The 27,264-nt window shown below is 42.5% G+C and overlaps 1 protein-coding gene across 8 annotated transcripts in view; it reads left to right on the top strand.

Moving 5' to 3' along the window:
* The window catches only part of LOC146378545 (disks large homolog 2), a 149,986-nt gene that overhangs the window by 13,641 nt on the left and 109,081 nt on the right, over positions 1 to 27,264 (top strand). For 4 of the 8 annotated variants that reach the window (XM_084941359.1, XM_084941358.1, XM_084941355.1 and 1 more), the window contains one exon: positions 19,705 to 19,841. The exons of 3 other annotated variants lie outside the window; for them this stretch is intronic. In XM_084941359.1, the coding sequence (XP_084797485.1) occupies positions 19,705 to 19,841 (137 nt within the window). Of the gene's footprint in view, positions 1 to 17,756; positions 17,847 to 19,704; positions 19,842 to 27,264 lie in introns of those variants that run through there. One more of the 8 variants, XM_084941360.1, reaches the window with a different exon arrangement.

The raw sequence follows: 27,264 nt of genomic DNA, 5'->3' as shown, positions 1-27,264 counted from the left end.
CTGAAACACGCTGTTGGGGAATTATATCATATTTGTAACCAGTTCATGAAAGAGTTTCCAAAACCAAATTAATAAAATCAATAAAAGTTTCCAGTTAACTCTGTCAAACACTTTTTCTGCATCTAGAGATAATACTGTGGTTTCAGTGTTTTTACTGCATGAACAATCTATCAAATTAAGTCATCTATGTGTATTTGTTGATGAATGCCTACCTTTAGTGAAGCCAGTTTGGTCAGGATGAGTTATGAGGGGGGTTCTCTTCTCTGATCTCAGAGCTTTGCAGATTATTTTAAGGTCTACATTAATAAGGGATATTGGACGATAGCTGGTAGTAAACACAGGGTCTCTGCCTGGTTTTAGCAGGAGATTCATGTTTGGTGGAAGTCTGTCATTTTCCTTGATTTCTGCAACACTCTGTGAATACTGAATTATCCAGAATTCTGCTGGAAATCCGTCTGGACCTGGAGCCTTATTATTGGTCAAACTTATCAGGGCTTCCTGCAGTTCACCTGCTGTCAGCGGTGAGTCCGGTGCCATTGCCTGACTGTCTAGTAAATTTTGGAAGAGTTATGTTGTCAAGAAACTGATCAACTTTGTTTTTTGATGGGTTTTGTATATGTCCCTGGAAGTGTTGTCTATCCTTTCAGGATCATAGACGGTGTTCCCAGATAAATCTTCAACAGCACATATAGTCGATATTTTTAACTGGGTAGCTAGAAATTGGCCTGATTTGTTACCGTGTTCAAAATTTTGCAAGTGAAGTCTTTGTACTAAGAATGTTTTATCTTTTTTTTAATTAATAATTTAGTTTAATTGTAGTTTTGCGTTACCTATTTTCCTCGGCATTTCTTGTTCCTGGGAGGACACATTGGCTTCTTCTAAGGATTTATTGCTTTCTTCTAATTCCTGAACATGTTTGTTTTCTTCTTACTTTTATGTGGTGAGAATGAAATTATTTTAGCTCTCATCACAGCTTTCCTGCTTCCCAGAGAACAGATGCTGATGTTCCAGGCAGGTCATTATAGTCTAAATATGAAGCCCACTCTTTTTAGTTTTCAATAAAATCTCATCTTTAAACAATGATGTATTAAATCTCCAGCTTTTACTTGGACGAAGACCTTCTTATTTATTAGAATCAAAGATACGGGGCGAGTCTGAAATGTCTCTCAGCAGTAAGCTGCTGACTAGGAAATAATCCAGCTGAGTGATAGACATGTGGTTCAAGGTTCAAGGTTCTTCATTCATCACATGCATAGTTATACAAGTATAACACACAGTGGTTTAGGGCCCGGATGGCTTGGGGATAGAAGCTCCTCTTGAGTCTCTCTGTCCTTGCCCGGATGATGCGGAACCTTCTACCAGATTGCAGAAGTTGGAACAGTTTGTTGCCAGGATGGGACGGGTCCTTCAGTATCTGCGCTGCTCTAGTCCGGTTCACCTGGTGTAGGTGTCCTGAAGCGGGGGGAGAGCGATCCTGCAGCAGCGTTCTGCTGTACGGATCACTCTCTGGAGAGCTTTTTGGTCCTTCACACAGCTGTTCCCAAACCACGATGTGATGTTCTGTGTGAGGATGCTCTCCACAGCGCCTGTATAGAAAATCCTGAGGATCTTTGGAGAGACCCTGAACTTCCTCAGTTGTCGTAGGTGGTACAGGTGCTGCCTAGCCTTTTTGGTCTGGACCTGAATGTGGGCAGCCCATGCCAGGTATGAGGAGATGTGGACACTTGAATGACTGCACCCTCTCCACTGGAGCTCCATCGATGATAATGGGCTTGTAGTCTCTGTGCTGACTCCTTCTGAAGTCCACCACCAGCTCCTTGGTCTTGCCAACGTTCAGCTGGAGATGGTTGTCCTGGCACCATGATGCCAGATTCTTCACTTCGTCCATGTAGGCCGCCTCATCGTTGTTGGAGATGGCGCCCAACACCACTGTGTTGTCAGCAAACTTCACAATGGTGTTGGAGCCATGGGTGGCCACACAGTCTGAAGCGTAAAGGGAGTAGAGCAGTGGTGAGAGGACACATCCCTGTGGTGCTCCTGTGTTAATGGTGATGTTAGAGACGCATCTACCCACCCTCACCACCTGAGTTCTGCCAGTGAGGAAGTCCAACACCCATGCACACAGACGGCTGTTGAGTCGAAATGTGAGAAGAAAGTATATTCCCTACAGTTAGGGTGAAGAGAGTCCATAATTGCTCATTTACTGTTTAACTGTATTTGTGAACTGCAGTTAGTTAGGTTCATCTTTAGCTGAGGCAGGTCTGTGAGTCTCTTGTAATAAAACCACGTCTGTCATTTTTAAGCTGGTTACATTTCCATAACCTCTTCTCTCTGGAGCCAGCTCCATGCACATTCCATGGGATAAACCTTAATGCGCCCATAGTTGTGTGTGTGTGTGTGTGTGTGTGTGTAACTAATGTTGCACACTGCGTGTGACGCGCAAATGAATGAGAAATAACATGTCCACTGGGTGTTAAAAAAATGTGGTGACAGGTTTTTATGAGTGCAATATGTAGACCAGAGGGGTGCTAGGTGTTGTTTGATTATGTGTGTGCACATTGAGTGGACGTATGTGTGTGTGTGTCCTACATATCTGTGTGTGCTGTGAGGCTGTAGTGGATGTGCTGATGCTGAGTGTGTATGTGCGTGATATTGCTGCGCACATGTGAAAAGATTGAGGGAGCAGAAGTAAGAGGGAAAAAAGGGAGGAAACAGAAATTAAGACGAAGTGAAAAAATAGTCACACACAACTTTCTTTTAAGTTTATGAGCTGTTTGTTACTGAGTAGGAAAACAGCTGATCGGTGCAGTGAGAGACGGGAGAAAAACATGCAAAGGCACTAATGGGAGGGATGAAAGAGAAAACGTTTTAATCTCCATGCTGTGGAGATTGACGGTGATTTATCTGTGATGATATCACGATGAAATAAAGTATTGACATGAATCAGCTATTTAGATGTTAATGGAAGAGGAGGAGAGAAAAGTCTAGCGGATTCTTATCTGAAGTGTGGTTAATAAGACCAGGGAGTGGTGGTGGGGTCATGGTAGAGCTGTCTGTCCACGTAGAGCCGGTCTATGGCGATGACAGCATAAAGCTGCATCAGACTGGGAACAGGACCTTGTGTCACTCCAGGATCTCTTTGGGGAACTGGTCATGCTGCTGTTCCTTTCAGCTCGTTCTGCTTGGAATGTCTGAATTTGGCCACAATAGGACGCAGTCTTCATGCTTCAGGCCTCCAAGTTCAGAGCCGATGGATTCTTTCTAAGCAGAGGTTTTTCACAATGCTGTCCGGAAAAGCTTCAGGAAAAGGTATTACAGTAACTTCTGTGTAGACTTATCAGGAAGTCCTAAAAACTCGCTGAAAAGCCTTCAGTTAATCCAAAATGCTGCAGCAAGAGTCCTGACATGGACTAGAAAGAGAGAGCAGATTTCTCCTGTTTTGGCTTCCCTTCATTGGCTTCCTGTTAAATCCAGAATTCAAAATCCTGCTCCTCACATACAAGGTCTTAAATAATCAGGCCCCATCTCATCTTAATGACCTTGTAGTACCATATCACCCTATTAGAGCACTTCGCTCTCACACTGCAGGCCTACTTTCAGATCCTGGGACCCTCACCGGGATCTTCAACAAATCCCTCACACAGGTCCACGGAAGACGCTGTAGCCACAGCACTCCATGCTGCCGTAACACACCTGGAAGAGCATGGAAGCTATGTGCGGATGCTTTTCGTGGATTACTGCTCAGCTTTTAACACCATCCTTCCACACAAACTGGTGGTCAAGTTACAAGACCTGGGGCTTCCATACAGCACCTGCATGTGGATCAACAGCTTCCTCTCGGGCCGAAGACAGAGAGTCAGAGTTGGCCATTGCACATCCTCAGCCCTGAGTCTCAGCACGGGCTCACCCCAGGGCTGTGTGCTCAGTCTACTGCTCTACACTCTCTACACACACGACTGCACTCCTGTCCACCAGAGCAACATCTTTGTGAAGTTTGCAGACCACACCACCATGGTGGGGCTCATCTCCAGGGGTGACGAGTCTGCTTACAGAGACGAGGTTGAGCAGCTGTCGTCATGGTTTAAGGCCAATAACCTCCTCAGTTTCAGTTTCAGTTTTATTTGTCATATGCAAGTTAGCACAGGGTCAACATCGCAATGAAATGTGTTTGACGAGCAGAAGACAGTCACTCAGCAGCATGGTACAGTAGAAAAAAATAAAATAAAATAAAATAATAAAAAATAAATAGAAAAATAGTAAGAGCAAAAATATTAATAAGATGTAGTAAAAGAAAAAAGAGATTTTCAGTTAACTGACTAAATATATATGTATGTATATATAAATATATGTACACACTAGTGATTAAATAAAGAAAATCTTAAATAGGAATGTGAGGGGGGGGGCAGAGGAACAGGAATGAGCAGCAGTACAAACTAAACAGTACAAAAGTTTTTGTTTTTTGTGGCAGTTGTTACAGTATTGCACTTTTTTTAAATATAAATATCAATAAGGTGAAGTGACCAGTGCAGATTATACAGAGTACTTGTGAAGCTGCAGGTAGCTTCTGAATGCGTCCTGTGGACTGTGTGTGTGTTTAAGTGTTGTGGTTGAGGTGTCGTATGGCTTGATGGTAGAAACTGTTTTTAAGTCTTGTAGTCCGAGCAGACAGACTCCTGTAACGTCTGCCAGATGGTAACAAGGAGAACAGCTGATGTGCTGGGTGGCTGTGGTCCTTGATGATGCTGTGCGCTTTACGGAGGCATCGCTGAGGATAAATGTCCTGAATGGCAGGAAGCCTCGTGCCAGTGATGTGCTCTGCTGCCTTCACCACCCTCTGTAGTGATTTGAAGCTGCTGACCCTTTCGACCTTGACACCGTTGATGCGGATGGGCTGGTGTTCCCTGACTGGTCGTTTCCGGTAGTCCACTATCATCTCTCTAGTTTTGCTGATGTTGAGAGTCAGGTTATTTTCCAGACACCACTCGTACAGTGCCATCACCTCCTCTCTATAGGCCGTCTCATCATTGTCTGTGATGAGGCCTATGATGGTTGTGTCATCCGCAAACTTGATGATGATGTTGGACTCGTGTTTAGCAGCACAGTCGTGTGTGAACAGGGAATATAGGAGGGGGCTAAGCACACAACCCTGTGGCGTACCTGTGTTTAGGATGAGTGGTGAGGAGGTGTGCTTACCAACTCTCACCACCTGGGGCCTGTTTGTGAGGAAGTTTAGAATCCATCTGCAGATCGGTGTTTCCAGCCCAAGGTCGACGAGCTTCGTGGCAAGTTTCGAGGGGATGATGGTGTTAAATGCCGAGCTGTAGTCGATGAAGAGCATCCTTGCATATGTATTCCCTTTTTCCAGGTGAGTGAGGGAGGTGTGCGTTGCCAGGGCGATGGCATCCTCTGTGGCTCTGTTTGTCCGATAGGCAAACTGAAGAGGGTCCAGTGTGTCAGGGAGGGAGGAGCAGATGTGACGTATGTCAGTGCAACAGGACGGTAGTCATTCAGACAGGAGACCACTGATTTCTTAGGAACGGGAATGATGGTGGATGCTTTGAGGGACGTGGGGACCACTGACTGCCTCAGGGAGAGGTTGAAGATGTTGGTGAACACCTCTGCCAGCTGGTCGGCACACACTCTGAGAAGCCGGCCTGGGATGCCGTCTGGTCCTGGAGCTTTGGGAGGATTGACCTTTTTAAAGGTCCATCTCACAGCTTCTGTTTTCAGAGTTAAAGTTGCCCAGTTAAAGACCCAACAGAGACTTCCTGAGAATTCTCAGGAGGAATAACATCACACAGACTGCTGGTGTCCTTCTGCAGCGCCACCATTGAGAGTGTACTAACGTACTGCATATGCATCTGGTACACTAGCTGCACAGTGGCTCAAAGGAAAGCACTCCAAGGGATCATTAACACCGCCCAAAGGATCACTGGCTGCCCTCCCCCCACGCTGGAAGATCTACACAACACCCGCTGTCGTAAAAAAGCTCAGAACATTATAAAAGATTCCTCACATCCTGGCCACTCCCTGTTTGAACTGTTCCCCTCGGGCAGACGGTACAGAGCAATCAGTGGAAGGATTAATAGACTCAAACACAGCTTTTATCCAACCGCAATAACACGTCTGAGTGCTGCTACAAAAAATGTCCATCACGGCACTCTTGAATTAATCTATGCGCTGACTGAAGCATGTATGTGAATGTTTGCTCATACTATTCTTATTAGCACTTTAAGTATTTTATTTATTGATTTCATTGAATTTTATTGTTTTATTTATATTTATCATATTGTATCATATATCATATTGTTAGGGATGATGCACTGATCGGGGACCATTTTTAATTTTGTTGTACCTGTGACAATGACAATAATGACATTCTGATTATGGAGATCATGGCTTTACTGAAAAATTAATAAAAATGTGTTTTATGCAACGTTTGCGATTTTTGATTTTGCCTTATATGTATGCCGTCGTGAAGGCGGAAAACCAGTGAAAGTGACTAAATGGTGTTGACAGCACCACCTGGGGAGGGAGTTACACCCCAGGAGAGATCACAGTAGCTAGTGCAAATGTTGTACTAGCCACAAAAGCCCAAAGGCTCATTATTAGGTGAGGCAGGTCAATTTCACAAATCAAAGTTTATTAGACTACTAAAAGCATAGAGCTGCAAAAAAAAGAACTTCAGTTGCAGGGCTGGCAATACAAAACCTTTAATTAAAACATTTTAATAAAAAACAATAATTAAAGGGGCAAGGTTCGCTGCCATGGTGCTACCCTAGTTAAAATAGCAGCTCGGTAAAATAATTCAACAAAATGGTGGAGACCGGCCATATGCTTTACAGGAAAGGATGAGAACAATGAACCAGTAGCTCAACAACAGGTTTTACCAGATGAGTTTACAATAAATTCTTAAAAGCAAGTTCTGTTTCATAGCACTTAACAATGTTCCTGTTGAACTTACACAGCGAGAATGTGAGGGCTGTAGAGATAACAATGTTGAAAAAGCACCTGACAATTAAGAAAACCATCTGAAAACTATCTGAACCCCATGAAGTTGGGATGGGAATTAAGAACTGGTTCTTGGTCAGAGGGCCCGGTGGCGCCAGTGTCCGGCAGCCTCGCCTCTGTCAGTGCGCCCCAGGGCAGCTGTGGCTACAATGTAGCTGCCATCACCAGTGTGTGAATGTGTGTGTGAATGGGTGGATGACTGAATGTAGTGTAAAGCGCTATACAAATACAGGCCATTTACCATTTGCTTGTATACTGGTTCTCAGTAGTCCATTTTTTGACATTTTAGTCTGCCTGCCTATCAATCCTGCATATCGGTTCCAGTTTCACTTGTCCTACCACCAACAGATTTCATTTGTGTGTCAGAGGAGGACAATACCAATAGCAGGAATAAAACCACTGTTCAGGGATGTTAAGTCATTTGTTTGAAATCGAATCACAAATGATTATCATCAAAAATATATAGTCTCCTGTAGGGTTTTTGTGTGTGGCTAGAATCAGTCCTGAAAGCTTTAGGTTTTGATGATTAGATAGAAGGGCATTTTTTCCCAGATTTTAAACTCCAAGACCCCTTTGTCCTGTGTAGTACTGTACACACCTTTGTCAGCTTACAATGTGGAAAGCTGCTGAGGGTGATACAGCATGAACACATCTCTGGTCACTTAGACATCTGGCACCACAGAAAGAAGGAAACACAGAGGGGGGAGAAAACGTCTGGGGTCAGAGCCAGACTGTGAGAGAGTGAAACACTTCCCTCAGTTATTTTAGCGAATGTACAGTCATTCACCATAAGACTGATGAAATGCAAGCTAAACCATATGTATGAATATCAGGCTGCATCGATGGTTTTCACAATGGTGTAAAACTATTGTTAGAGAAAAAAATGAGTAACTCAGATATTGAAATGCTGGCTGTTTCACTGCGTCCACTTCATCTTCCCAGGAAGTTTCCTCATATATCACATTCAGGTTTATATTCATTTCAAAGTAAAAGTTTCTCCACCCCTGAACATATGAATGTTGCATTAGATGAACTATTAGGGCATTGACATCCTTCATGCAATGGAGCCACTGTAGCAGGGCTTGATCTGAACATGTTGAATGGGAGTCTGAGGAGGAAATAACAAATTGTTGCCACAGACACTCCTTTTCTACAAGGCTGTATCTCACTACTCGAGGTCAGTTAAGGGTCTAGTCAGTTTAGTGAAGTTTGGCGTGCCTCGTATCTTTCTTGGTCTTGGGATGTTGGCAGGATACGATGGCCGCTATCTTGTCCCCCAGATACTGTACCTCCATCCATCCAACCACACATTTCTTTGGGTTGGCTGTGAGTTCTCCACCTGGAAAATGGTTCTGCAATACAGCAACTTTTACTCTCTGAGCCTTTGTGAGATGGTCTTCACAATAGAGGGAGGTGGGAATGGTGGAATTTGGCACCTCCAATCCAAACTCATCTCTATCCTTTACCAAGCTCATCAGGCTCACCAGAGAAGTGGTTTCAGTGCCTCTCCATGCTTTGAGGAGGTTGAGGTGATATGCCTTTGTGGCTCCTGCCCTGTCTGAAAGAACCATCTTGTAGTCTATGTTTGGAACTTGCAATGTGACCACGAAAGGCCCTTGACACTTGGTGGGTAACTTTGAGCTACAAGAAGGGAGCAATACAAGTACTTTATCTGCCATTGAAAATTGTCGGCGCCTACCCCGTCATATTCCATATGCAGTGCCATTGAGTTATAGTCAGCTGCCTGGAAAACTATTTCCCGGTGTTTTTTGACACCAGAAATTGGGTGCGTTCCTCATCTGCGCAAGTGTCACAACTCACACTCGATACACTCTGTCCATAACCATGATAAAACGTGGGTAGGTCAGTGCTGTGTCACGGGGCATCGTTCAACCATCAACTTGGTCAGTGGATGAGTATAGAGTATCTTCACTCCATCTCCCATGGAGCGAATCACTGGAAATAGCGGGGGCTCCCAAGAAACCCCCACTGATGATATTGCATCACATATTGAGGACACTACAAGTCCCTGTCAGTGGTAAATACATGCCAACAGATTGCCCCAACAGGTGTAGTGCAATAAGAAAACACTCAAAAAGTATCCTGCACCTGCAGACACTGATGTCATATGTGCTATCATTTACATATTGAGGCATCTATAAATTCATACTATTTTGATACATCATATGTAGGTGTGTGTGTATAAAACATGGTTGATTACGAATATTACATGAAGTACTATCTAAAGGTCTACTAGAAGATGTAAATGCAGCATTAGGGACAATTTCCTTCGGGGTCAACCTTCAGGATCAATAAAGTTTAATTGAATTGAATTGAATCCCTACTGTAACCATCACTGAAACCAACCAGCTGGTCCAAACCACAGCAGTAGTGACTATTGAGATGCATGGCTACAAGATTAACACCCACAAGGTGCAGTACCCCCCCATGAAGAAGGAGAGTATAGGCCAAGATCAAGGCAGAACAGAAGGAAGTTAGCTGTCAATAGTTAACTATCAGAGCTGCAGACAGGTGTGATGAAGAAAGGGATGCCTAAGAAGTACAGCAGGCTGTCTAGACCTGTGGCTAGTGGAGGTAGCTGGCTACAGATACTGACTACGAAATTAAGCCGTCGTTACCCACCTACATGCACCCAAGCTGTATGCCAAATGTAAACGAGACATCGATTCAATGATCCACACTACACCACTAGGATTTACAGGAACAGCACAAAAATGTCTTTTGGACTAGAGAACGAAGTTGGATGGTAACGAAGAGAGGAAAGGTAGACAACAATGAATGGATTGTACTACCAAAAGGCAACAAGTGCCTGGGAATCCCACAGGCAAATTGGAACCATGAAGAGGCCACTAGGAAAGTCACAACCAATTTAATTTCAATTCAATTTTATTTATATAGCGCCAAATCACAACAACAGTCGCCTCAAGGCGCTTTATATTGTACAGTAGATCCTACAATAATAGATACAGAGAAAAACCCAACAATCATATGACCCCCTATGAACAAGCACTTTGGCGACAGTGGGAAGGAAAAACTCCCTTTTAACAGGAAGAAACCTCCAGCAGAACCAGGCTCAGGGAGGGGCGGGGCCATCTGCTGTGATTGGTTGGGGTGAGAGAAGGAAGACAGGATAAAGACATGCTGTGGAAGAGAGCCAGAGATTAATAACAAGTATGATTCAATGCAGAGAGGTCTGTTAACACATAGTGAGTGAGAAAGGTGACTGGAAAGGAAAAACTCAATGCATCATGTGTTGTAACTTTATTGCAGTTTATTGTTTGATAACAGCATTTTGGTTATTTTGTAAGTGATTTAAGTGTTAGCCACATGTTTAGTGAGAGCTGTTAATTATAGATTTAATTTTCTGCTAAAAGGGAGCATTTAACAGGTATTTTCATTAGAAAACTGCATTTCCCAGAATCCTTTGTGGTAGACGAAAGTTACTCTGGGTTTAGCTAGCAAGAAGAAAGTTTTCGGGAAGCCATTATATGTTGCTCTGATGTCGAGAAGTTTATTTGTTGTACATTCCCCTTTTTGAAGCCTTATATAAAGACTATCGTTTCTACAATTGATGTCCGATCCATTTTTTTGGCTAAGTGGATTCGCCACAACATCATGGGAATCCCCGGCAGCCTACGTCTATTGCAGCATAACTAAGGGAGGATTCAGGGTCACCTGGTCCAGCCCTAACTATATGCTTTAGCAAAAAGGAAAGTTTGAAGCCTAATCTTGAAAGTAGAGATAGTGTCTGTCTCCTGAATCCAAACTGGAAGCTGGTTCCACAGAAGAGGGGCCTGAAAACTGAAGGCTCTGCCTCCCATTCTACTTTTAAATACTCTAGGAACAACAAGTAGGCCTGCAGTGTGAGAGCGAAGTGCTCTAATAGGGTGATATGGTACTACAAGGTCATTAAGACAAGATGGGGCCTGATTATTTAAGACCTTGTATGTGAGGAGCAGGATTTTGAATTCTGGATTTAACAGGAAGCCAATGAAGGAAAGCCAAAACAGGAGAAATCTGCTCTCTCTTTCTAGTCCCTGTCAGGACTCTTGCTGCAGCATTTTGGATTAACTGAAGGCTTTTCGAGAAGTTTTTAGGACTTCCTGATAATAATGAATTACAGTCGTCCAGCCTGGAAGTAATAAATGCATGAACTAGTTTTTCAGCGTCACTCTGAGACAGGATATTTCTAACTTTAGAGATGTTGCGCAAATGGAAGAAAGCAGTCTTACATATTTGTTTAATATGTGCGTTGAAGGACATGTCCTGGTCAAAAATGACTCCAAGGTTCCTCACAGTGTTACTGGAGGCCAAGGTAATGCCATCCAGAGTAAGAATCTGCTTAGATACCATATTCCTAAGATTTTCAGGGCCGAGTACAATAACCTCAGTTTGATCTGAATTAAGAAGCAGAAAGTTAGCGGCCATCCAGGTCTTTATGTCTTTAAGACATTCCTGCAGTTTAACTCATTGGTGTGTGTTATCTGGCTTCATGGACAGATAGAGCTGGGTGTCATCTGCATAGCAGTGTAAATGTATGCTATGTCTTCTAATGATGCTGCCTAAGGGAAGCATGTATAGTGTAAACAGAATTGGTCCTAGCACTGAACCCTGTGGAACTCCATAATTAACCTCAGTGTGTGAAGAGGACTCTCCATTTACATGCACAAACTGGAGTCTATTAGATAGATATGATACAAACCACTGCAGCACAGTACCTGTAATACCTACAGCATGTTCTAATCGCTCTAATAGGATATTATGGTCGACAGTATCGAACGCTGCACTGAGGTCTAGCAGGACAAGCACAGAGATGAGTCCACTGTCAGAGGCCATAAGAAGATCATTTGTAACCTTCACTAAAGCTGTTTCTGTGCTGTGATGAGCTCTGAAACCTGACTGAAACTCTTCAAATAAGCCATTCCTCTGCAGATGATCTGTTAGCTGTTTGACAAGTACTCTTTCAAGGATGTTTGATATGAAAGGAAGGTTGGAGATTGGCCTATAATTAGCTAAGACTGCTGGGTCTAGAGATGCTTTTTGAGTAAAGGTTTAACTACAGCCAGCTTGAAGGCCTGTGGTACATAGCTGATTATTAGAGATAGGTTGATCATATTTAAGATCGAAGAATTAAGTCTTAAGTCAGGTACTTCTGATTTGAGGACTTAGTTTTCACAGGAGCTACAGTATCCAAAGTCGTACGTAGTGAGGAGGTAAAATTATTAACAAGATAATCGACCTCTGTTGGAGTAGCGTTCAGGTAGCTGCTCTGCTCTGTGTTGGTACAGGGCATTGAAGATGGTGGATTATATTCTTAAACCTAGTTACAGCGCTTTCAGAAAGACATCTACTTTGATAAAGTCTACTCTCCACTGCTGTGTAATCAATTATTGTAAATGTAAATGTTATCAGACAGGAGAGAGTTTTCAGGAAACACTGTTAAATGTTCAGTTTCTATGCCATATGTTAAAACAAGATCTAGAGTGTGATTAAAGTGGTGGGTGGGTTCTTTTACATTTTGAGAGAAGCCAATTGAGTCTGATAACAGATTAAATGCCATGTTGAGGCTGTCATTTTTAGCATCTACATGGATGTTAAAATCACCCACAATAATTAATTTATCTGAGCTGAGAACTAAATCAGATAAGAAGTCTGAGAAATCAGACAGAAACTCTGTGTAAGGCCCAGGTAGACGATAGATGATAACAAGTAAGACTGGTTTCTGAGTTTTACAGCTGGGGTGGACGAGGCTAAGCATCAGGCTTTCAAATGAATTAAAAGTCTGTCTGGGTCTTTGGTTGATTAATAGGCTGGTGTGAAAAATTGCTGCCACACCTCCCCCTCGGCCTGTGCTTCGAGATTTCTGGTAGTTAGAATGACTCGGGGGTGTTGATTCATTTAAACTAACATAATCATCCTGCTGCAACCAGGTTTCTGTAAGGCAGAGTAAATCGATTTGTTGATCAATTATTAAGTCATGTACTAACAGAGACTTGGAGGAGAGAGACCTAATATTTAATAATCCACATTTCACTGTTTTACTCTTTGGTTCAGATGTGGATACTGTATTGTTCTTTCTTTGTGATTGTTTATGTTTAAGTTGTTTGTTGCTGGTTTTTAGTTTGTTTTTTGTCTTTTTGGGAGCTGACACAGTCTCTATGGAGATGGGTTTTTTGGGGGGGTAGCAGGAGGAGAGAAGCTGCAGAGAGGCGTGTAAGACTGCAACTCTGCTTCCTGGTCCCAACTCTGGATAGTCATATTTTGGGGGGTTTAATAAATTTGTCCATATTTCTAGAAATGAGAGCTGCTCCATCCAAAGTGGGATGGATGCCGTCTCTCCTAACAAGACCAGGTTTCCTCCAGAAGGTTTGCCAATTATCTATGGAGCCCACATCGTTTCTGGGACACCACTCAGACAGCCAGCAATTTAAGGAGAACATGCGGCTAAACTTGTCACTCCTGGTCACCAACAAACACCTGAAGAGAGTAAGGCAAGTCCTGAGAAGTCAGTTAAATGGGAAGAACAAAATCTGGGCAGTGAACACCTACCGAAGCTACCGAAGGTCACCATAGGTGAAAAGGTACCCTGTTGGGATAATAAGTTGGCCAAAGAAGGAGATAGAAGCCACTGACATCAAGACCTGGAAGCTCCTGACCACGCATCGAGGGTTTCATCCCAAATCCAGCTTCCTGGGACTGTATGCTAAGTGGAAGGAAGGAGGCTGAGAACTAGTGAGTATAAGAACCATAGAACAAAGATCCATTAATACATCAGGAAGGTGGCCACAGATGATCATGTGCTTAGTGATTGATTCAGGCAGCAGATAGCCAAGAAAGAAGAAGAAGCAAGAAGAACCATCATGAAAGGTCAGGCCCCTGCATGGCATGTACTGGCATCAGATAGAAGAAGTTGCTGATATTGAGACATACTACCAGCGGCTGCACAAATCTGGACTGGAAGACAGCACAGATGCACTAATCATAATCCCTCTGAGACAATCAAGCACATAACTTCAGGGTGGAAGACGCTAGCAGCCAGGGCACAGCATACAGGAACATCTGTACTGAGTATGGCCTGGAAGTACAAAGGTCACAATGGGATATGGTTCTAAAGGTGATTGAGAATGACCAAGTTAAAGTGGTATTGACTGACCAACAAGACATAGTAGTGGGGTACAAGCAGAGAAAGAAGCCCGTAGGGACAGATGCCCCTGAGATCTCTGTCCAGAAGAGCGCGGCCCCGGCGTTGGAGGTTCAGAAATGACTTATAAAAGAAGTTACTCCGACATCACTTTGCAGTTTGGGTTGGTCAGAAAAACTGCTATATTTATTCTATTTATTGCAATTACTAACAGGGTCAGATAATTGCTACATAAATTGGGAATCAATCTACAGTGATAGAAATGGGTTATGTTGCTTTTATGCAATATTTGACTATATAGATCAGGATACCTAAAAAATTGCTATTTGAAGTTGGAGTTAAATGGCCTGTATTTGTATAGCACTTTACTTCGTCCCTATGGACCCCAAAGCGCTTTACACTACATTCAAGCATCCACCCATTCACACACACTGGTGATGGCAGCTACATTGTAGCCACAGCTGCCTTGGGACACTCTGACAGAGGCGAGGCTGCCGGACACTGGTGCCACCAGGCCCTCTGACCACCACCAGTAGGCAACGGGTGAAGTGTCTTGCCCAAGGACACAACGACCGAGACTGTCGGAGCCGGGGCTCGAACCGGCAACCTTCCGATAACAAGACAAACTGCCAACTCTTGAGCCACGATCGCCCCATTTAAAGCAGTTAAAACATGTTCACTGTAATTGTGTATCTCACTATACACAGTGTCCATGTTTTATGTTTTTTTGCTACTTTTTCTGCATAAAGGTTTTTTCATAAATATAAAATATCTATTACTTTTTACATTTTTAATCCTTCAAACACCTTTTTCTGGTACAATGCACTTGTTTGAAGACAACCTCAAAACTCACCATTTCATATATCAGCAGTGCTACTGGAAATTATTGTACAGTGGTCCCTCGCTATAATGCGGTTCACCTTTCGCGGACTTGCTGTTTTGCGGATTTCTTTTTTACAGCGCATTGTGTTCTGCGTTCTGATTGCTGTAGACCATTGTCAATCAATCTCGTGCCGTGTCTCCTGTACAGCAGCGGTTCCCAACCCCCGGGCCACGGACCGGTACCATGAGTCGTTTGGTACCGGGCTGCGAGAGTTGAGGCTCGGGTGTGAAATGTATGGTTTTCAGGGTTTTTATCGTTAAGTCGGTTTACCTGGGTCTTTTTCCTGTGTTGTAGTTGTGTGTCTTATTTTGAAATAACTATTTACGCATTACTAGTGGTGCAACGGATCATGGTTGATCCGAAATCTGAACCAATCCCACTCCACGGTTGGCACGCACGTGATCCGAAGATTCGAAAAAGAAAAAAAAAGTATGTGTATGGTGGCGTGGTGGGTCTGTCAAGCGATAGTTATGGCCAGCGCTAGCGGTCCAAGTGGAGGAGCAGAGGAGTTTGCGGTATTTAAGCAGCCCTTTGCTGCCCAATCCGACCGGGCTAAAGCTATTACAAAAGCTATTGGGGTGTTTAGCTGCAGACGGGAGGCCGTATTCCTTTGTGCAAAACAAGGGGTTTAAACTATGATGAACGTGCTTGAGCCACGCTATGATATCCCGTTGCGCGTCCACTTTAGTGTGACAAGATCGTACCCAGGCATGTATGAGCAGGAGAAGTTTAAAGTTATGGCTGAACTGTCCCAGGCATCTTCTGTTGCCCTAACTACAAATGGGTGGACCTCCAGGGCAACGGAAAGCCACGTGACCGTGACCGCTCATTATATCACAGCGGAGTGGTAGATACAAAGCCCTGTACTGCCCTATAGATTACATTAGATTAGATGAAACTTTATTTATCCCTCGGGTGGGTTCCTCCGGGAAATTCAGTTTCCAGTAGCACAGTAATGGTAAATGGTAAATGGCCTGTATTTGTATAGCGCTTTTACTAGTCCCCCCTAGGGACCCCAAAGCGCTTTACACACCCAGTCATCCACCCATTCACACACACACATTCACACACTGGTGGAGGCAGCTACAGCTGTAGCCACAGCTGCCCTGGGGCAGACTGACAGAAGCGAGGCTGCCATGTACCGACGGAAGTTGCAGAATGTGAGCAGAAATATACTCTATATACACATATATAAACACAGAATATACAAAAGGGATAAATAGAATGAACAGGAATAAGAATACAAGGGAACGGCACATTTCAAGTATTGTGAGTCTATTACACAGTTGGATATTAACAAAGAGTATTGCACAGTGAAAAGGCACTACTAACAGGCATCTCCGAAAACGTTAGAGCACTTTTGCAAATATGTGATGTCTTGATGAATCGAGCAGATATTTGAAGTTTACACAGAAACATTCTTGCATGAAAATATCTTAAAAGTTTATTTTGTGACCCAGAAAGAGTGATATTTCAAACTCTGCCACTCTGTGTTCCTCCGCCACTGCCTCCTTTGAGCTTTGGATGAAATGCATTCTGGGATATTGCATTTCGTCATTTCGAGCTGATTGGAGACCAAAACAGCCAATCAGATTTTTTTGCATCCAAGTCTGTGATTGGCTGGTTTTGTGGCACAAAGATAACGGTGTAGAGAAAGAGTTGAGCGCGCACGGGCAGAAATGTTGAGAGCGCGAGCAACACATTGCGAGCGAGCGCAAATGCAAAAACTGAGCGAGAGGGGCTGCTGTTGTGTGTGTGTGGATAATAGCAAACACTGAAATACATTTTTGCACACGGAGATTATTCCATTACGCTGCATTATTGACGTCTGCAGTCGGGTCTCTCATGTTCGCTCTGTTTACGTAGCTCTGTTAGCTCGGTCATTTAGACAATAGGCTGTTGACAGAGTAATGTTAACGCTCGGTTAAAAAGGTTAAAACAATGCATGTGTAGTTGTGTCGAATTGTATGCACTTGTGTGAGTTATATGGTACGTTTAAGTTACTCTGTCTTTTGCAGACAGCAAGATGTAGGCCAGTTAACCTTAGCATAGCTTCCCGTCTCTCATTAACTTAGCTGAAACTCCCCACATGGATTTGGGCAACCAAATAGAAAAGAGTGTAGCTGCTGCTGAGCACCTCTTGGTCCTCCACCAGCCAAAAAACTCAAGTTCTGTGTGGAAGCATTTTACACTCAGTGCTGCAGACAAAACCAAAGTAATATGTAATGTGTGCAAAAGTCAAATCAGCAGAGGCAGAGATATAAAACATCTGTCAACATCTGCTATGCATAATCACATGCACTTAAAGCATCTTCTCCTGGTACTGTCTGCCAACTCCCCCCACAAGCACCAATTCATCATCACAACCATATAGATCGTCTTGACAAAATGTAATGTTTCCATTTATCCCAAATCTCAACAAATTTGTTTGAAATCTGTTAGAGAAGGTAATCTTTTCCATTTTAAATAACTCTTAGACAGTCTTGTGCCAGTCATTTAGTGATGGAATTTTTACACTTAGCCATTTGAAAAAATGTAGGTTTGAGCATTAGCAGGAGAGTTGAAAAGAACTGCTAAATGCGTTATGAGCATTATTCAGATGAGAGCTGAATTAGAAATCAGCTATGTGGGGTGTAAGGTCATTGTATTGAAGAGAACAGGGAGCTTCTGTGTCTGAGGATTAGGCATGCTGTTAGCTTGGCATCTGGTCCTCTTGCAGCACAGCAACACTGTTTCATGAGACAGCAGTGCTGCAACATGAGGGGAGAACCGGGAGGTTTCACTGCATGTGTGAGTTATTTTTGCTACTTTTGGTAAAACTGAGGCTGTGGTTGCTTTTTTAACCTCCTAGGACCTGCGTCCACATATGTGGACATCACATTTTGGGTTATTTAGACCAAAATACTCAATTTTGCTCCACAAGGGCCTGATATCCACTTATGAGGACATTATACTGCTACTTTTCTATCAAAATTTTAAACGAATATCCTCAGATGTGGATCTCATTTTTCTTAGAACAAAAATTAGGTAAAAAAAAAAAATCATGTAATTCTTTGTTTTTACATTTATCAGGTCCCAATCAGCCCAAAAGGAAATTAAAAATGCTGCCGTGGAAGAGTTCGGGTCTTAGGAGGTTAAATGAATAACATGTTACAATGTTCTGTTACCATGGTAACAGTGGATAGTTTTGAAATGCACTGGATTATATGAAGGAGAGCGTTTATCTCAGAACTTGTTGAATTAACATTGAGGTACACACAAAAAAACACCTTCTTTAAATGTCTGAAAACCCTAACAAACCCTAACACATGCATAGTTGACATACAGTATATTTTTGAATCTTGATTCTCTCAAAATAATTGAGTGACAAATAATAACTGGTTCATAGAGACTTACACATTTACTCACCACACTATTTCAAGAGCTTTGGGGGATTTGCATAAATTTTCCTGCATTCATCTGCTTCTGTAAAAGCCTGCTTTAATTTCAATGATAAAAAATTGAACTGTGACTGTTCTTAGTGTATTTGAAAATATACATCTAGAAAGTTTTTAGCCCGTTAATTTCTTAATGGGCTAAAAAAGTTGATTTATTATTTCTAAATACAGAAATGCATGGAAACATTGTTACATGATTGCGACAGAAACATTATTTAGTGTCTGGTTGTGAATACTAATAGATTCTTTTTATTAATATCCATTTAAATGTAAATGTAAAAGGCCATAGTGCCAGATCACTTGCCACGGCTTTGATTCTTTAGTAAAACATGGCTGGCCATTCAAAAAATGTTCCTGCACTTTGAAAATAAAAACACTCATTGGGATCGGGTTTTTCAGGCACCAAGGCTGTGGAACTCTCTTCCATTGTCTTTACGCTGTCTAGACTGACTCCTTTGAAAAGCAGCTGAAGACATTTCTATACAAACAAGCTTTTCATTGTTTTATATTATTTTATTTATATTTCTGGTTTTATCGTTTTATTGTGAAGCACATTGTGATTTCTATCTGTGGAAAGTGCTATATAAATAAATTTTACTTACTTACACTTTAACCAAATATTAAAAAGTTCACTGGAGTCACAAAATGCAAATGCTTTATATCATATGTTGTAAAGACAACCTAACAGATGTTCAGTTCATAGCTACAGAATGCAGTGAAAGTATTGCAGTTACTCAAACTGACATTCATGCAAAACACCAGGATATATTTGCACAAGTGCAGCTACCTGCCTGGTCAGATAAGACCACATATTTTCTGTGGACATTTTCTTCCTGGGTTTTGCAGTTTTAAAGATAATTTTATTAACACACAAACACTATCAAAAACAACCTTTAGTCCGCAGCTCGGACAGAAAGGTCCAAGCTGCGGACTAAAGGTTGTTTGTTGACCTCAAGTTGCTCTCTGATGCATCCATCCATGTGGATCCATGTGTGTGAATGACAGATAGAAAGCACTTCGAAAAAGAACTGTTTGTATTAATGGTGTGAATAATGGGTGAATGAGGCTGTGTAAAGATCTTTGAGTGCTCCGGGAGAGTAGAAAAGTGCTGTATAAGAATCAGCCCATTTACCATTTGACATATCTACCATCCACTTAAGCCAATCAACTGTCAACAGCCCCTACATCATTTAACATGTGTATGTTCACAGATATCCAGGGGTTCTATGAAGTGACTCTATTAAACACACAGAAAAGCTCCAAGCAAAAGCTAGAGGAACTCAACCACATGGCGGACAAGTGGGAGAAAAGTCTTTCTGTACCAAACTCTACCTGTCCAGTAGAGCAGGTGAGTGTCTGACACACTGTATCAGCCCTATAGATAGTGAATTACCTTTTTATGACAAGGGTGTCTGCCTGCTAAAGCCTTTTGGAAAGTAAAACAGACAAAGGCTGAGCGGTGAAGCATTAACAGCAATAGCATGCTGAGTGTGGGGATAAAAACCCTTTTAAGAGAGCCATGAGCAGGTGTAGGGAGATGTAGTTTCTGGTGATCAGTCATCTGAATCTGACTCTTGACAATCAGTGTGCTATTCAGCTGAATGTGATAATCTGACCTGCTAATTCTATATTGATTGTGCTTTACTGGAACTATACCTTAATTCAAGTACCCTGCAAAGTGTGAGCAAATGTGTTGAGGAGAACATGGGGTATTTTTTAGCACCTGCAACATTTGCACCATACTGTATGCAAGTAAAGGCATGACTACTCGGTGTAAAAAGTGTTGTTTAGCTTTCTAGATAAGTTACTTTGACCACTGAAAGTATCGAAAATGGATATAGCTACCTTGACATCCACTGGTTTGTGAAAACCCATTATGAAGTGTTTTTGCTGCAGGCATCTTGGTGTTTTGAAACTGGACGCGATGAGGAAGGGGTGCATCTGACTGAGAAACTGGACACACCCTGCACAATCCTCCTTTCTCACACACAAGTGACCAAAATTTACACAGCGAACGTAATGTTGTATTTAGTATGACCTAAAATGAGAGACAGCCTGTAAACTCAGCTGGGAAGTGTTTACAGGTTCAGGACAGAGGCCTGTTTCCCATAGACTTCAATTAGCCCTTTTCCACTAGTACCTACTCAGCTCAACTCGACTACGTCATTTTCCATTACAATTCAATACCACCTAGTGTGCATTGGGTCATTATAACAAAATGGCCCAGTCTTTACATGTTATTGCGATGTAATTTATATGCAACACAACACTATAACAAAGGAGCACGTGAAGGCAATGGTCTGTGTACAGTGTTTTGTCAGACTCAGAGACCAGGGTATTGTTTTTTTTTGTAGTTATTTCTCTCGTTGCAAAGTTTCAAAAATGGTGATTTTGATTTTCGTGAAGGAGAGGCTTTTATTACTCATTGAGTGACACCACTGATTGGCCAAACTGTGGAAGCTATGTCAATCTTTTATACTATGTCTGTGACAGTCTGGTCTTTAAGTCTGACAACATTAGCCGTTTCCGGGTCCAAACTCCCCTTCAGGTCCCAAAGTCAAACAACACTGCAGCATCACTGAGAGTTACAAACTGTCTAAATTCTTTCATCTTTAATAAAATGATCAGCGTTGCTGCTTTACCAGGTGTAACAATTAAGTTTACAATCCAGGCATCCATGAAAACAGGATTTATTACATTTAACAGAGTTAGAAGTTAGCAGGAAGTTAGCAGGAAGTTAGCTCGCTAGCTTCCACCTAAACATGATATAGCATGTTCTGACTGAGAGATTTCTGAAACAAATTTAAACGTACAGCTCTGCTATCACTTCCAACATAAATGAAGACAGAAAACTAAACAGCAGTGACGTTTGTAGGGTTACTGAAGTTGGGCTAGCTGGTATATAATGATGTGCTGCGTGATCGCTAGCGACACAGCTATGTTAGCATAAACACAGTGAAGCTGGAGGATGAAGCTAACTTTTTCCCACTCGATGAAAGTTAACGTGGGGGTTCCTGATGGTTAGGGACAAATGCAATCGCATGGCAGGATGCTGTAAACAGACCAAACTTCAGTCAGGAGAACAACTGAGATAATCCATCCAGAATACGAGGTTAGTCATTAATATACTGCTGCAGGGGCTGGAGTTACATCGTAAGGATTTAAAACTGAGGTTTAAAAATCGAGAGAGGCCGACAGTGATCACTGACTGTTTTAGGGGCTTGTTGAGATTACATAGAACAAGATACAAACCATTAAAACGTGTTAAAAACACAACAGACTTAATAAATGCATTCACTAGCAGGGACCACATCCTTGGTAACGGTGGGCGATGAGGGATGAGGAAGTGTGAAATAGTGCTGCGGTTTGGGGAAAGCCTTGAAGGGGACTGCCGACGGCTCTCGGGCCGGGCAGATCCCCATGTACTAACGAGAAATGAATGGAGGAAAGGAAGAGAGGAGAGGAGAAGAAGAGAGGGGGAAATGGGAGAGGGGGGGGCATGAAAATGAGAACAGCAGGTATTGGAGAAGGGGGGGTTTTATAGGCTGAAGCCGGAGGGGGCGTGAAGGAGGAGTGGTCCCGCTCCTGAAATTCAGATGATATCTCCACGAGTAGTTTGGACCTGGAAGCAGGATTCATACGCTCCTCCTTCAATTGTTTGTGCATTTTATATAGCACACTGTAATGTTAATTCAATTTGATTTTATTTATAACGTTTTATATTGTAAGGTAGACCCTACAATAATACATACAGAGAAAAACCCAACAACCATATAGCCCCTTATGAGCAAGCACTTCGGCGATAATGGGAAGGAAAAACTCCCTTTTAACAGGAAGATGCCAGAACCAGGCTGTGTGAGGAGCAGGATTTTGAATTCTGGATTTAACAGGAAGCCAATGAAGGGAAGCCAAAACAGGAGAAATTTGCTCTCTCCTTCTAGTCCCTGTCAGGACTCTTGCTGCAGCATTTTGGATTAGCTGAAGGCTTTTCAGGGAGTTTTTTGGACATCCTGATAATAATGAATTACAGTCGTCCAGCCTGGAAGTAATAAATGCATGAACTAGTTTTTCAGCGTCACTCTGAGACAGGATATTTCTAACTTTAGAGATGTTGCACAAATGGAAGAAAGCAGTCTTACATATTTGTTTAATATGTGCGTTGAAGGACGTGTCCTGGTCAAAAATGACTCCAAGGTTCCTCACAGCGTTACTGGAGGCCAAGGTAATGCCATCCAGAGTATGAATCTGCTTAGATACCATATTCCTAAGATTTTCAGCTGTTTCTGTGCTGTGATGAGCTCTGAAACCTGACTGAAACTCTTCAAATAAGCCATTCCTCTGCAGATGATCTGTTAGCTGTTTGACAACTACTCTTTCAAGGATGTTTGATATAAAGGAAGGTTGGAGATTGGCCTATAATTAGCTAAGACTGCTGGGTCTAGAGATGCTTTTTGAGTAAAGGTTTAACCACAGCCAGCTTGAAGGCCTGTGGTACATAGCTGATTATTAGAGATAGGTTGATCATATTTAAGATTGAAGCATTAATTAATGGCAGGACTTCTTTGAGCAGTTTTGTAGGAATGGGGTCTAAAAGACACGTTGATGGTTTGGAGGAAGTAATTATTGAAGTTAACTCAGAAAGATCAATTGCAGAAAAAGAGTGTTGTGGAAGTTTTCCAATAAATAAAGCCTGCAGACAAGCGGTGAGCGGTAGCTAACATTCTTTAATCAAAAAACACAAAGCACAGACAACCAAGCTTGTGGAGAGCCTGCATGACCGCGGGGCAGACAGCAGAGTCTCACTGAGCCTAGCATGGCTCTCAGTTAAATACCTTCTCCAGGAACAAAAGGCAGTACACAGCTGTTTCACACCTTAAGGTTCACACTCCCTTGCTACCTCCCAGAGTCCTCGAAGAGACAAAAGATTCTTCCTGTGGAGTTGTCTGCTTCCCCCAACTTCCTTACTACACCCCCACCATTTGTCTTAATGTATGAGTGTGAGACTTGTTAAAATCCAGTGGCATTATACAACAAAATAATGTGATTAATACATAAGTAAAATAAATTCCTATACAAGAGTCTAACTTAACATCAATGGTACTAAGAGTAGCTGTAGATAATATTACATCTGTGGGATGATTATTGGTAATTTTTTCTCTAATGATTAAAATGTTATTTGTGAAGAAGTTCATGAAGTCATTACTAGTTAACGTTAAAGGGATGGTTGGCTCAACAGAGCTCTGACTGTTTGTCAGCCTGGCTACAGAGCTGAAGAGAAACCTGGGGTTGTTCTTATTTTCTTCAATCAGTGATGAATAGTAAGATGTTCTGGCTTTGTGGAGGGCTTTCTTATAAAGCAGCAAACTATTTCTCCAGGCTAAATGATGATCCTCTAAATTTGTGACACGCCATTTCGACTCCAGCAAGTCATCTGCTTTAGGGTACGTGTTTGAGAATTATACCACGGAGTCAGGTACTTCTGATTTGAGACCTTAGTTTTCACCGGAGCTACAGTATCCAGAGTCGTACGTAGTGAGGAGGTAAAATTATTAACAAGATGATCGACCTCTGTTGGAGTAGCGTTCAGATAGCTGCTCTGCTCTATGTTGGTACAGGGCTATATATAATTCCCCTCGCGCCCCTCTCGAAGTCTCTTTCAGGTGTGGGACATTGAGTCATAGGCCTTCTTGTAATCAATCCATGCAGTGCACAGGTTGGTCAGCCTAGTCTTGCAGTCTCGGCTGGCTGCTCGGTCTACCAGTAGCTGGTGTTTTGCGCCTCTTGTATTTTTGCTAATCCCTTTGTGTGCCCCGCTCATGTGCCTGTTCATGTTAGCCGCTATGATGCCTGACAGGAGCTTCCATGCGGTACTGAGGCAGGTTATTGGTCGGTTGTTGGACGGGACCGGTCCCTTCTGGCTATCCTTGAGGATCAGGACTGTCCGGGCTTTGGTTTCCGTGGGGAGAGGTGGGTATTCCTCCTCAGAAGAGCATCGGCCATGTTTACCATAATTCCCATGGTCCTCACATTGGGAGCCTTGAGCGCGTGAAGCAAGGCTTAGTCCGCTGGGTCTATAGCGAGGTCGTGTTCTTCTGTCATGGTGAGCTGTGTGGCAGGCAGAGGTTGGACCCAAACGCAGGACTCTGAGACAAAAACTTAACTTAGAGCAGCAGCTTCATTACCTGACAAAACAAATTAAAAACAAAGTACATGAACACTAAGGAAACAAACGAAGATAAATTAGAACTAAGGATCTCCCAACTTGGCAACTTATGACCTGACGAGACTTGACATGACTGGAGAACATTGAACTAACAGAAAAACGCACAGCTAACGTGGGAATGTACAACAAGAGGGAATACCGCTGGACCTAATCTGATATAATAAGACATGAAGGAAGCAAAATTGAATACACTAACACAGGACACGGGACTATCAAAATAAAAAAAAGCAAGTCAAGTACGGAGACGAGGACGAAGCCACTCGAGCTTAACACTGAGACTGAGGAAGAAACAATATTAGTCTCCCTTAAGTGCAATATTATTAAGTGCAATATTATTTAGTGCAATATTATTAAGTGCAATATTATTTAGTGCAATATTATTAAGTGCAATTTTTCTGATCCAACATAGTATTTTATTCTATTTTTTATAGTGATGTCTTCTTTTTGTTTATAGTATGTTATTCTATTTTATCTTTTTCTATACTTTTGTTTTTCTTAATTTTTGCTGCTCTTAACTTTGTGCTGTCCACTTTCTGCCATGACCAAACAAATTTCCTACAAGTGGGACTATTAAAGGTTTATCTTATTTTATTATAGAAACTATAAATATTGCATGAGCCCACACAATTCAAGAACCAAAACCACAAATGATACAAAATCAAAGAATATTAGAAAAACCCCCAAAACACATCAACACTGGGTCACAGATCCAGTGCCATGACACTACCAGTTTTAGAGAACAATAAAATGCTGTTTCTGTGAATATCACAATTTTATCTGGTCCATTCAGGATCCACGAGTAACAAGTATGCTTACCTATACAAACGAGGTGTCATTGTTGGTCCCTTATAAAAAAAGAGTATATGTGGTTGATTGATTGTTGTCAGAACTATATTATATTATTCTTGTATTATTTAGAATTTCATGAGAATTTTTGTGACACACTGACCTGAATGTTTATCGTCAATAGAAAGAGTAAAGGCATTTCAATTAAAATATATCTTGGTAAGCTTGTGCAACTTGAAATATACTTTATTAGTTCTGTGTATGATTTTGTTTGACCAGTGGCCATTGTAAAAGTGTAGAGCTGGTCTGTGGGCATCAAGGCTTTATGTTTTTGTGCTCATTGCATGTTTAAATTAAAAGGGGACTAACCAGTTTGATATTCGACTCATAATATTAATAACAATAAAACTACTACTACTACTAATAGATGTAGTTAAAACTTGTAGATGTAGTCATACTTGCCTGTTCTTTGTAGTAACAACTCAACCTACAGCGTGGTGTGCGTGCGTTATCGTGTATATAGTTCCAAAGAGACTGAAAATAATCTCTCTGTAACAGCACGATCTGCTGAACCACTTTACTAACGTCATCTAGTACTGTCATGATAGGGATAACTAAAGAGGATTAGTCCTCATAGACTGATGACCCCTCCATGAGGCTGTCAGTACACTGTTATATATCCTGTTTTGCTGCCACAATCAGACGGATTAGGCAAATGTACTAAGAACTAACGAGATGCCAGATGGCTTTATCCAAGTTAAATTATGGGGTCCAAAGATGTTCATCTATCTCATATATATAGCACCTAGTGCTCCGATTACCACCGGGACCACTGTTACCTTCACCCTCCACATCTTCTCCAGCTCTTCTCTGAGCCCTTGGTACTTCTCAAGGTTCTCGTGTTCCTTCTTCCTGATGTTGCTGTCATTCAGTTTCACTACATCGATCACTACGGCCGTCTTCTTCTGTTTGTCTACCACCACTATGTCCTTTTGGTTAGCCATCTGTCCATTTGTCCGTCTGTATCTGGAAGTCCCACAGGATCTTAGCTCGGTCATTCTCCGCCACCCTTGGGGGCGTCTCCCATTTTGACCTCGGAACTTCCAGGCCATATCCGGCACAGATGTTCCTGTACACTATGCTGGCCACTTGGTTATGGCGTTCCATGTATGCCCTGCCTGCTAGCATCTTGCACCCTGCTGTTATGTGCTGGATTGTCTCTGGAGCATCTTTACACAGCCTGGGGTCTTGCCTGGTGTGATAGACCCCAGCCTCTATGGATCTTGTGCTCAGAGCTTGTTCCTGTGCTGCCATGATTAGTGCCTCTGTGCTGTCTTTCAGTCCAGCTTTGTCCAGCCACCGATAGGACTTCTGGATATCAGCCACCTCCTCTATCTGCCGGTGGTACATACCGTGCAGGGGCCTGTCCTTCCATGATGGTTCCTTCTCTTCCTCCTCTTTGTTGGGTTTCTGCTGCCTGAGGTATTCACTGAGCATGTGGTCGGTTGGGGCCACCTTTCTGATGTAACTGTGGATGTTTGTTGTCTCATCCTGGACTGTGGTGCTGACACTCACCAGTCCCCGGCCTCCTTCCTTCCACTTAGCGTACAGCCTTAGGGTGCTGGACTTGGGGTGAAACCCTCCATGCATGGTCAGGAGCTTCCTTGTCTTGATGTCAGTGGCTTCTATCTCCTCCTTTGGCCAGCTGAGTATCCCAGCAGGGTACCTGATCACGGGCAGGGCGTAGGTGTTGATAGCCCGG

Source organism: Perissodus microlepis, chromosome 10 (genome assembly GCF_051167445.1).
Source record: "Perissodus microlepis isolate ML-2025 ecotype Zambia chromosome 10, ASM5116744v1, whole genome shotgun sequence".
Classification (NCBI taxonomy): domain Eukaryota; kingdom Metazoa; phylum Chordata; class Actinopteri; order Cichliformes; family Cichlidae; genus Perissodus; species Perissodus microlepis.
Note: the sequence above shows the minus strand (reverse complement) of the source record. Positions and strands in the feature narration are given on the sequence as shown.